A 13317-nucleotide genomic window follows, 5' to 3' on the forward strand; every position below is an offset into this window, starting at 1 on the left:
TATGGCCATTTTTTACATGGTTTTTGAATCAATTTTATTTTGAAGGGTGCATCCATAGTATGCTCTTATCTAAGTGCAATAAAGGCAAACTAATATACGTAAGCAGTAGTGTGCAATAGGAGTACATGGGGGACCCAAAAGAAATCTGATTCATTCTCTGGTGGGTAGGCCCATTGTAGTACAAGCTTCCGCTGCTAGATGTCTTTTGCAGAGACCCTTCTGCATAAGTCTGCCAAGCGACGTCATGGTGCCATGTAGTAAATTTTTTTGTTAAGCGCCTCTCGTTTGTTCGTCAATTTTTGTGATGGCTGAAAAGTTTGAACAACATGCGGTTGTAAAATTATGTTTTCTGCTAGGGAAAATGGCAGGGGGAACAGTTGTAATGCTTGAAACAGCTTATAAGGAAGCTGCTCTGGGGAAGACAAGTTTACGAGTGGTTTTCCCACTTCAGGAATGGTGAATTGTCACTTGTAGACCAACCTCGCTCATGGTGGCAAGCCAAGATGATGCTGATTCCTTTTTCTGATGCAAACTGCATTGTTCACGCAGAATTCGTTCCTAACGGTCAACCTGTTAACCAGGCATTTTACCTACAAGTTCTGAAACTTTTGCTTGACGCAATGACATGAAAATGCCCCGAGTTGTAGCAAAGTGGGGAGGGGTGGCTTCACCACAACGTGCCTTGATTGTGACAATTTTTTAACCAAAAACAGCATGACCCAGCTTATCCACCTGCCATATGCACCTGATCTCGCTCCGTGACACTTCTTTTTATTCCCCCGAATGAAAGTCCTCAAAGAAAAATGTTTTGCGGACGTGAAAGAGGAAGGAAAAAAAGGGACGAGTTTTATATAATCCATTTTAAGTAATAAATTGTACCTCTCTTTTTAAGTTTCAGGACTGCTTCGAAAAGTGGAAAACACGTTTAGACAGGTGCATTGAATGAAATGGACAGTACTTTGAAGGAGATTAAATTTGTAACACATAGAAATACACAATTTTTTGCTACAAAATTTAGTTTTCTTTTGAGACCCCCACGTATAGTGGAACCCAGATTTTACATTTTTTCGGCATTTTCAATCTTCACAGTCCCAATAGAGGAAAATGCTGTAAAATTTTCCTGTATTTTACACTTTCCAGCATTTTAAGTTTTTCACCTTGGTCCCTTGAGAAACAAACTTGAGGTTCTATGACGCTCTTCCTCGGCTTATTGAATGACACGGTCATATATTTCTTATAAAGGGATTAATAAATTGTTTTAGTATTTCAAATCATAAGTTGCCCAAAAGTTCAATCCAAATTTTTCATATATCAACTTAACCTTACAAATAACTGCGTTAACTTTTGCAGAAATAAAGAAAATTACCACATGTTAAGTATTAATGAACAGTGTATTATAAACAAATTTCACAAGTACGAAATATCCGTTCATACACCGTATTAAGCATACATTCATATAATCAACTAAGATTTTACATTTCAACATCACATTTTCATATATCAACTTCTTCTACATATTAGTCACGATCTCAAGTCAACTTATCAGCATATGAAAATTGTTCCAAGTTTCCAAGATTTTTTACGAGACGATTTGCACTAAACGCTCGATTATAACGAAGAACTATCCAAGACAAATTATATGTGTTTGTGTGTTCTATAGACTTTCCACATTCAAAGCAAGCGAATTTTTCGTATTTTCAAAATAGGCCTTTCATTTATGTAGGTACATGCATGTTTAATACTTATCTGAAAATTCAGTTTCAAGCGAAGATGGCTGCCATTTTACGTGATTCCATCGGGTACTTATTTTAATGTCCTCTGGACCTTTTATGCACTTTGCGACGCAATTTCAAGTATTGAATGCAAATATTATACTTATCTGCACTGCTGTATCACATTTGATGAACAAATCTTCATTGTTATACTTAAGTAGTTTCACTTTAAGTTTCCGAAAATTTTAGCGACTCCATACTAGTCGTCGTCAATCTTTTAGATGAAGCAGTGTATCCAAACTCACACTGTTACAACTTTAAGCACAGAATACAAACTTGCGAATACTTTTCAAATGACAATTATGAATTGTACAGATATTATGCATGAAAATGCTTGTAAAATAAATTAGATACAATAAAACATATTACAATACTCTATTACTTGTTTACGTATTTTCTTTTTACCATTTACAGTTATTTTAAGTTTTACAATTTTGGTGGGAAAAAGGTTATTTACGGACAACTTAGATTTTTCCCTTTATGTGAGTTGGCTATGTTTCACAACTTTAGGATTACTCTTCAAGGCGCTCATTTTAACAAATCGTAACTTTATCGTCGAAATTCTGCCAAAACTTATCTTAAATGGTTTGTACGTGTTAGTAATACATATTAAATACATGTTCGTACCCATATAGTAATGAATGAGTAAGTAAAAGCTGTTGAAACCAAACATAAGTGCGATTTTGCATAAATTAGCAATTCACGGTAAGCACATTCTTGATACATCACCAACCAAATTACATCGCTGAGATATAAAAACATTTTAAATGCTTAAAGTTTACATACGTACTTCAACTAGAACAAAGCCAAAGTGATGCAAATTAATTTTCTACAAATATAATCCACCAAAAACGAACTTAAATCGTAGATTTCAAGTGATAGAATTATTTTATTTTTCACGTTATGATGGTACTCATTCTGATACCGTCATAGTTCCTCTGTATCTTCCATCATTGCATGTAAGAGAAATAATCTGGTATTGATTGACAAAGTCTTTCCAATTTAATTCAGAGGGAGAACAACTATACATATCCCAAAGGGACAGTCTACATACACAATGACAGTACTCATGGTCAAGAAAATGTATTAGGATACAACAATTCTGTGGAAAAAAACACACTGGCTAGCTTCATATTGGGTGATACATGTGCATCTCTCCTCTTTTTATCTCCACATATTCAATAATTGACACGTGGCGTTCTGGTTCTCCTCCAGATTAAATCTAGAGCTACTTACAGTTAATCGTTTAGGCCTTTCATGTATGACTTTGTCAAGATCCAAACAAATCTGTGAGCAACTTGTTCCATACAAGCCCTCACAAATAAAAAAAATATATAGCATCTTCATCACACATATTGCAGACTTCAATAATATTTGTTTACATCTATGCATTATGTATAAAAATGCATCAAAACATACAAACCTCTTGTTCCAATCTCCTGTATCTGCTCATGACGTCTTCATATTTTACCCGCCAATTGCTGATTTCAATTTCCTTTTGTTTATTTTCATCTATTAAATTTTGGATCTGCAAAAGTAAACCAGATTTGTAGAAATACAAAAGGCCCTATACTAAATTTAAACAGTGAAATAATTTCAAATGGGGGGAATTCTGTTTACATATCTGAACTTAACAGTGTTTTATGCAAGTTTACAGAATTTTTAAAACTTACAATATACATGAAACCATGTGCTGCAAGATTTTTCACTGCTAGTATTTCAAATTTATATCGGACAATACATTTCATGATGTATCAATCAGACCTTTAGTGAATCAGTGATGGACTGACTATATATTCACATTAAATGTAATACCTTGTTTATATCTTGTTCGTGCATGTTTTTCCAGCTTCTTTCTTCATGCTGTCTCATCACTTCTTTCTTTTCTATCTCAAACAGTTGACTACGAAGGCGTTCATCTGAAAATGAAAAAAAAAAAGGATAAAATTTGACCAACGTACATATATGCAACTTTTGAGTTTGCCAGTGTTGACAACAAAGTATTGAATTCAAATTTCATATGAAAAATAAATTGCTGCTGGGTTGCCATTCTTTTCGAGAAGAAACAAGCTTTTGTAATTTGTAGAATTCAGAAATGTTTCATTTTCAAAAGTGCAAGTTAATATCTAACATCTTTTGGCTCAATAAGGATGACTTTGAATAAAGTCATCCCCAAATGTGTTATTCTAAACACAATTCTACATTAAAATTACAGTCTACACAACAGGGTGCGAAATCCCAGGGGGAGGAGGGGATTCCCCCCATCCAATGATCTGTTCCTAAAGATAAGTACTTGGTTTTTACTTCAAATATACTTCAGTAAGGAAAACACACAAAATGAAAGATAATATCTGTCTCTGTATGTATTTGCATTGCATGCTTCCATCTCCCCAATACTCTAGTCTGGTAACAGCATAGTGTCAAGGCACAGCACTGTAGGCATAGATTAGATTTTAACCCTTGAACACCAGTGTATTTTCAGCGAGAAATTTAAAATTATGCAGTTTTTAATAAAAATTTATACATCCACGACTACGAATGCTACAGTTACAAATTTAGCTAGTTTTGTTCAGTACAGATTAGGCTATAAGCCTATGTTACAAGAAACCCAATTTTCATTTATAAAGTAAAAGGCGACAAAAGGAATTTAAAAAATATATATATGAAATTTAAACTATCAGGCCAACACGTAGGCAACTCAGAAAATGAGGGTGCTTTCAGTGACAAAAGTACCTAACCTGGCATACATATTAACAAGAAATGCAGCTGCACTTTCAGGCTGCTTCCCCCAAGTGTCAGGCAGTTTTTAGGACAAGGAAACAAGTAAAGGAACATCCAAGCTGTCTCCAAGTTCAATTATTTCTTCTTTACTTGAGCAAGTGTCTATTACGAATTTAGTGAAAATCCCAGACCAGACCACAAGAAAAAATATGGTCACCCCCACTCAACCCCCTTTCATCTGCCCAAAGAACATGACCCATGCTGCACTATCAACACAATGCAGCACACAGTCCAACCTGCCAACCACCACCCTGCAATGCTGCCAGATGACAAACAAATGCCAGCAGAAAGCACAACAGTTGTTTCACGGCACCTGCTTATCACTATCAACATATACTACAGATTGTGTAGATTAATCTGAACTGTATCGTATCAGTCAACATAGGCAAATTGATGTATTGTTCATCAGCATAAACCTCCATGTAATTTTTATCAATCTGATATACCTATAAATATCCTGTAACGGTGCAAAATTCTGCCAGTGTGTTATTTTTATTACTATAAAAGTCTAGTCCTGGTTTTGTAAATTGAATGTCTAAATACAAAGTTTCTTTTTTCTAAGGCAAAACTATTGAAGTCATCTGGCTACATGCATACATTAACTGAGAAGGTGAACAAACTATTCAGGCTCCTCATAGAAGATTTATATATTTTTTTGAGATCGGTAAAATATTAGTAATGTTATATCAATAACATAACAACAGATATTATTGCCCTACTACTCTGCTCTTTTCAGTCTCCAAAAAAATAAATAAATAAATAATAGATTAGTTTCCAGTTTTCACATTTTCTCCATGGCTTCAGTTTTCTTCAGGTGAGATGGTGAATCTGATCTGATGTAGAGATGGTCATAGAACCAATAATAAAAGTAGAAACTAATCAACCATTTATTATTTTTAATGTAGCATAAGGCATAAGCTATATATTAATTAATTAGACTTACATTTGTTTGCAAATTCATTTATGTCCTGCACATCCTTCTCATGCTGAGTTTTCAAAAACGTGGCTATTGTCCTGATGGTAACATCATCATCTGGGCCTCTAAGTTCTAGCAATGGGAACGGAGGGCGCAAACTGAAAAATATAGTCTTTTAATAAGAATTTAATACAGTAAGTGCAAATCTGATATTGAATTTTGAAATTCAAGATAGTGCATGACCTAGGAAAGATTTCGTAAAAATGAGACATGCACCAATTAACAAGCATTGCAAATTTTAAAAATATACACTCATAAAATCTCTTTCAAAGAAAATAATGCTCTGAAACATTAATTAGTACAATTGAATCACTCCATCTCTCTATGCTCCAAATAATTAACACATGAATGGGATAGACTGATATTTAAGACATATCTTATTTCTATGGAGTACAAATTCTATAATTTGGTTATTACTCTTAATGAACGTGAAGGCATAATTAGTGTATCCTGTTTTTCTATGAATTTCTCAATGTGTGGTTTTTCCTAAGGAAAATCTTATCACAGTCATGGTCACATGCATTACAGAGGTGAATGAAATAATTCAGATCAAACTTGTATTATTTCATGCTAGATCATCACACTATTTTTATCCACAATTTTTATATATAGAAGACCTATCAGTACATACAAACATTTCATATCAGTAAATTTCTAACTTTACCTGATAGTATGGCCGTTCTCCCCTTCTCTTTCCTCAGCCTGCTGGAATAATTTTCTAATTTCCTGTGAAAAAAAATTCAAGATCTGTAAAAAAAATACAGTAGAGGAATCTCTATGCCAACGTAACAAATATTCTGTTAAACTAACAGCTGCATTATTTATATCCAAACAAAACTGAAAAAACATTTTAAATGTAGCATTTGTTTTTCAATTAGATACTTTTCTTAATTATGTTCACTTGAGGTGAAAGACTACAAATATAGATTTTTGTCCTAACCTTATTGGCCCTCCTCCTCCCAGGTGTCAAACCTATTGGTAGATCACATTTTCCAATCTCTGGTCTCGACACTTGCACTTCTTGAGTCATTTCGGCAAATTTCATCACATGCTGCACAAAGACAGAAACATCAAGTTATACAAATTATCAGTGAAAAGCTGCATTTCAAACACTCCTCTACTTCATTTAAAATTAAAATACAAAAATAGTGATTCAGAATAATGAAAAATAGTTACTTACGTGAAATTTAGAAGATTTCACACTTCCTCATTGCACAATTTAATGGTTCAATCCTATTAATTTCGAAGATCCACTGTCTTCATTTTGTGAATGAAGACAGTGGATCTTCGAAATTAATTGAACCATTAAATTGTGCAAGGCGGAAGTGTGAAATCTTCTAAACTTCACATAAGTAATTTTAAACAGCGTTTACCGCAACCATCATGAATGAAAAATAGGATTGCAAAGTATGCCGCCACCATGCAGAATTGAATGTTATGCACACTTTACTTTAGAATCTATAGTACTTTCAAATCACTCAATAACTTGGCAGTTGAAATATCTTTTTAAAAGTCTGCCAAGTGGTATTTACATATGCATACATAAAGGTTTTACAAGGCTAACTGAAACCAATCATTAACCAAACTGCAATGGAGCCTCCATTTTACACAATCTTTCTTTCAAATAGTTTTACCTTTTCCCCCACATTTAATTTTAATTACTACTATTAAACATTTGTAAATGATTATTGAAGATTAGGCACACATAGAAGATGTACTACGTAGAAACATGGCAGAGACTTAAACGATTCCACGCAGGTAAAACAGCGACAGCAAAAAATCAGGCGAGGCCAGGCCAGCTCGGTAGCTCAGTGGTAGAGCAATGGCACGGTATGCCAGAGACCCGGGTTCGAGTCCTGGTAGAGCCTGCATTTTTCGCTGAAAAATTTCGATGTTGTAGATGATTGTTCTATATTTTGATATAATCTGTATTCATTGGCATTGCACATTAATCACAATCATAAAGGTGTTAGTATTAACAGAAAAGCTTCAAACATATCATTTCTACGTACGCACTACCTAAAATATGATTGGGGGGGAGAGCAGCTACTATTGCAAACCAAGGTGTTACACTTCCATTAATTTTGATACATGATGCTGCATATAACAGTAGTTATGCTATAATTTGGATTATAAATGCACTCTCACCACTCGTGAAAACTGCAAAAAGAAGCTATTTAGCAGTTTCACAACACAAACTATGGTTCATGATGTTATGCAGAAAACACTTCAAAATTTTACGAAAGCTACTGTATCTGTGATGCTTATCCCATTAATTTCAAAGGCCCACTGCATTCATTATCTTCACTTCTTGTATTTGTATTTTTATTATCTGGCATCACTTTTCTGCCACTTTTGACTATTGTGACGATGGCAATGAGTGGTGACCATATGAAATTGGTGGGGAACATTTGCAAAGAACACACATTCGCAAGTGGACCTCTAACCTGGAAACTTAAGTGGCAAAACTGATAGTTAAAGAACCTAACATGCTTGACAATTGAGCCGGCTCTTTGCTTCACTTCTTGACAGTGGACTTTTGAAATTAAGATTAAAAACTTTCTGTCTAGATTTGATTTTTACAATTCAAGTGACTTTAAATCAATCTTCATTTACAGGTTGTATTGAGTCAACTTGAACCACTGCTATTACTTTATAAGGCAAATGTCAAAGTCACCTCGGTGGCGGAGCATGTTGAGAAGTTGATTTTGCCGTCAATTGTTCCAGGTTTGGGTCCTAGCATGGGCATGTGTGTCCATCGTCCTTTGTTGTTTCCTGCCTCTGGCTGGGTCGGCATAGAAGTCAAGCCTCTCCATTTTCTTCTGGTCTTCCACCACTCCTCTCTTTCCATGGTGTTCCAATCTTATCCTCTTCTAACACTCTCCACTATCTGCTCTTTCCACAGACATCTTTGTCTCCCCTTTAGCCTTACTCCCACTCTTGTGCATTGTAAGCTCTTACTGGTAGTCTTTCTGCACCCATCGTCTTCATGTGTCCAAACCATCTCATCTGTGCCTGATCTATTCTGTCCTGAAGCTTCACTACCCCCACTGTCTGTCGTGTCTCCGCATTCCTTATCCTATCCCTTTTAGTCTTCCCCAAATATACTCCTTAAAAATTTCATCTCCACTGCCTGAGTCTTTCTTTCGTCTCTCTGTCATTGTCCAAGTCTCTGCTCCATACATAATTATTGACACATAGTTGTGTGTTATATATTACCTTCTTGCATTTCATAGGTACATCCCTGTTCCATATTAATCTTCGAATGCTTTGATAAGAGTCACCCATCCATTTGTCCTCTTCTGTTTACGTCCTCATCTTCTATTCTTCCCCTCTCTCAAATATGCTTCCTAGATATAAGAAATGCTCCACTACCCTCAACTCTTCCGTGTCCACCTTTATTCTTGGTACATTTCTTGCTCTGTTTCTTGTTGTTATTAGCACCTCACTCTTTATGCACTGAATTTCATTCCTGCTCTTGTAATTTCCTCATTCAAACTATCAAGCTGTGTCTGTACTTCTTCCCTGTTTCCCCATATTACTGTCATCAGTAGACCTCAGATTTTAGATTTTTAACCTATTTTTTCCTTTGCAGGTAAATAAGAAATAAGTTATGTCAGCGTTTCATAAAAAACGCAACTGATGAAGTTTTATAGAGCCTATTTTGTTTGTTATAACTAGGGCTCGGAAGTTGAAGACCTATAAATTGCCAAAAAAAGGACCTATAAAAAGACCTAAAAATATCAGAAAAAAAGGACCTAAAAATGGAAAAAAGGGACGTATAAATGTGATCCAAATTAATTAATAACTTCAGTTTTAATTACATATTTAATGAATAAAAAAATAAAAAATTCTGGTGGTATGGAAAACACAGTGCGAAAAAACTATATGAATGAAATGCATCTACTTACAGACATTATATATTTTTTAGATTAACATAATTTGAAAAATCATATTTGAAGAATCATATTTGGCCTAACCACACTAGGGTTACAGAAATAGGACTTCGGATCCTATTTCAATCGTCCAAAATTGTTTCTCTCTCGTTTCAGGGATGGTTCAAATATATTTTTTCTTTCTTTTATTTCTTTACTACAGAAAAGACGTTTTAGAGGTGATGAACTGATGATGATTCGCATTGAGAATGGGCAATAAAAACATAGTCGAAAGAAGGTGAAGTTGCAAAAAAAACAAAACCTGTCAAGACCTTAAAAAAAAGTACTAAAAAAGGACCAATAAGCCAAAAAAGGACAAATAAAAGCCACCTTTTTCTGGCCTACAATGACCCAAAATGAACGTATATTATGTTGGGCCTCGTCTTCAGACACTAGGAAAGAAAAGGATTTTTCCTCAACTTCCGAGCCCTAGTTATAACCTATTGTAGGTTTTTATAATTTTTTTTTTAGGTTGTACAGGGTTTTTACATCTCACAGAGGTATTTACTCGGTTTGGTGCCGAAACAATTCAATGACTGACTTGTTTGAAATATGTTTTCTGTCAATTTCCATCCTTCCAAGTCTATGATGTTTTTCAAAGCTCTAAACAAAACAAAATGTTTGACGTTACTGTTACCTGCACACTGTGGCGATTAGAGGGGCCAGTTTCCTCCTTTTTGCCACAGTATTATGGACTCTTAAACTTGGCGCCCACCGAGATGTGGCAAAACACTGAACTATCCGGCAACAGAACTTCTGTTGTCTGCTTCTATTCAAATCAAATGATGTAACACCCACTACAGGAAAATGCATGGAAGGAAGCATGGAATTTCCGGCTAGAAATCTGTAGGTTATCTTAAGGGTTATCGCGGTCTAAGTGGGCATCAAGCTTTGATGCTAAGCCTTGTCTACTAAGAGAAAGTAAACTCTCCTTGCACCCCCCTTTACCAGTTTTGGCACCCAATCGCCACTATTGTCTGCACAGTCCAAAGTGCAAACTTCTGGTCCATCAGTTCGGTGCTTTGTGGCATTCACACATTGAGAAGTAATGTTTCAGCATTCAAAGTTTCACCATTGACCATGTTTCTGTTGAAAGATAATTTGCAGCATGTAAAATGATCCTCGCAGACAAAAGGCAGAGTTTGACTATGGATATGATGAAAATATGTTCAGGGTGGTCACTAGGATCATGATAAAATTCAAGTGTAATTCCTGGTTATCAACGTGAACTTTCAAAAAACACAAAGGTACAAGCAGTTTTTTCCTCCATTCCAACCTAACACATTACCCACTCTCACCACCCCCCACACAAATGTGTGATTCCAATGCACTCAAAAATTATCCAAAGAACTTCAAGATATCCTATTTTGCACTAATCTTACGTGTCAGATAAATTGTTCTGCAAAAAACACTAACAAAGTAAACTGATTGAGAAAATTCTGTTCTATTTTCCATGCAGCTTATTTTCTTAAAATAAAAGCTAAACTGAGAGAAACTTGCCCATTTATAAATATGCATAAATTTAATTGGATTTAGATTAATAAACTTTGCAATTTTTCACGTCCACAGAGAAAAAATGGAATAGAAAAAAACATCTACATTCCCAGTCAATAATTCACGCATAATCCCTGGAGCCAAAAATTCACATATAATTCCCGGAATTCAAGAAATTGCAAGTGAGTAACCACCCTAATATTGTGCAGCAAATTACACACACAATTCATTTTTCATATGAAGGAGTGACTTCTGCTAACAGCACAAGTATAGCATTACAATAATTTATGGGCAATTTTGAAAATTATGTATAGAAATGAAAATTTGGTTAGAAAATTAATATTTGGTTGTTACCTATTAAAATTTCTTACGGTTCTTGTGAAATTTTGCTTTTAACGATTGTATCTAATCAGTATTTTTCAGGAATTTTGTACTATTAAGTTTTTTGGAACCTACTTCAAGATTTTTTAGCCTAATTTAAGATTTTTAGAGCCTATTTTTGGATTTTTAGAACCTAGTTTAGAATTTTAAGAGCCTATTTTAGGAACCTAAAAGCACACTTTTTTTAGAACCTAAAATCCGAGGTCTAGTCATCGGCAAACAACAGGGCCTTCATCTCTTCCTCTCCTATCCTCTTCCCCACCTCTTCGTTAATTGCATCCATTGTAACTATGAAGAGCAGTTGGGAAAGAGCACTTCTGTTTTAGTCCATTACTTATACTGAACCACACTGTTCTTCCCACTGGTGTCTTCACACAGCTCTGGTTGGCCTTGTATGTGCTCTGCACTCTACACGCTATCTCTTCCTCAACTCTTTTCTCTCTTAGAGCCTTCCAAATCTTTGTTCTGTCCATGCTATCGTATGCCTTTTCTATATCTAGGAATGCCATAATCAAAACATTTGCATACTCATAGTGTATTTCCTGTAATTGCTTTATGGTGAATATCAGATCTACTCTTGATACGACTCTTCTAAATCCATACTGTTCCTCACTCATGTTCAGCTCTGTTACTTCCCTTCACCAATTTCATCCAAAATTTATTCATCCTCACCATTGCAATTAACCCAAGAGGAAGATAAGCAACATAGCACAACAAATAGGAATAAGGTAACTGTTGCAAATTAATGTTTGCAGGTAAGGTTTCAGAGGGATTTTGTCAAATGCATCATGAAATCATGGCAACTGGAACTCAATACATGTGTTGTTCTATTTCTCTTGTAGTCTACGGTTATTGCAGTGGAACCTCGATTTGAAATTTTTCATGGGACCAAGCTGTAAAAAACTTAAATTGTGGGGAAATGTAAAACCGAGGAAAATTTTATAACATTTTGCCCTATTGGGACCATCAAGATTGAATGTATAAAGCAGGAAAATGTAAAATCCGGGAACGTAAAATTGGGGTTCCATTGTACACACTTTTTCGTTGTGACCTTTCAGGAGAACACATGCTCCCTTCATCAGATATTTATTTTTAGTTTGATGAAAGACACAGTTATAACAATGGTTGCAATTTATTTTTGCATTCATTGCATTGCATTTGGGATTCATAATTTTTAAAAAAATGTTTATCTGAAATAAAAATAAAACGAATGGCTTGTTTTACAGTTAAGTTGCTATATTACAACAATGTAACATTGACAACATCCATTGTATAACTGATTCTTTTTTGTTAAAAATTTACAACCATTGTTATAACCGTATCTTTAATTAAACTAAAAATAAATGTCTGATGAAGGGAGCATGTATTCTCCTTAAACGTCACAACGAAAAACTGTTTTTATGCTTGTAATAACCATAGACTACAAAAGAAATAATTCTAAGATGCAAGCAATGCGTACATACAAGAAAACTATATGTTGTTTTGCTCCTATAAATTCTATAGTAAGATGGTAATGGATTACACTTACAATATTTTCATCATAGTCTTCTGCTTTCGGGTTTACACAAACCAACATGCTCACTTGCCCTTCACCTTCGAAATAATTCTTGAATAAGTGAGTGAGCTTTGACTCTCGGTATGGCACTTTTTTGCTTGAACCACTCACTTGGTTTTCTCTAAGGATTTCCAAACATGCTCTAAGTGTCATCAAAGAGGAGTTAATATTACCTGAAAAATAAATTACATTCAAAGCAAGTTCAAAAATTGCATCAGCCTCTGAAAAATACAAACACAAAGCCTTGGAAGTACTATTAACAAATAAAAAAAATAATCTTGAATCAAATACAAAGGACATGATTCCAATAATACATGAAAAGCATTTTATTTTATTGAAATGAACTGAAGGATAAATAAGTTCGTAGCACTAATGAGTGTTAAGGTTGTGCAATTTTCAGAAAACATGAACAAGACTAAAAAA

At 34.7% G+C, this 13317-nt stretch overlaps 1 protein-coding gene across 1 annotated transcript in view; it reads right to left on the reverse strand.

Moving 5' to 3' along the window:
* The window catches only part of pav (kinesin family member pavarotti), a 55367-nt gene that overhangs the window by 25835 nt on the left and 16215 nt on the right, over positions 1-13317 (reverse strand). Inside the window, exons 6-11 of the mRNA XM_083141657.1 lie at positions 12868-13067; positions 6470-6580; positions 6194-6255; positions 5497-5627; positions 3588-3691; positions 3196-3300 (exon numbers count right to left, since the gene is read on the reverse strand). Of these exons, the coding sequence (XP_082997783.1) occupies positions 3196-3300; positions 3588-3691; positions 5497-5627; positions 6194-6255; positions 6470-6580; positions 12868-13067 (713 nt within the window). The remainder of the gene's footprint in view (positions 1-3195; positions 3301-3587; positions 3692-5496; positions 5628-6193; positions 6256-6469; positions 6581-12867; positions 13068-13317) is intronic.

This window comes from Lepisma saccharinum, chromosome 1, assembly GCF_977018435.1.
Source record: "Lepisma saccharinum chromosome 1, izLepSacc3.1, whole genome shotgun sequence".
Taxonomy (NCBI): domain Eukaryota; kingdom Metazoa; phylum Arthropoda; class Insecta; order Zygentoma; family Lepismatidae; genus Lepisma; species Lepisma saccharinum.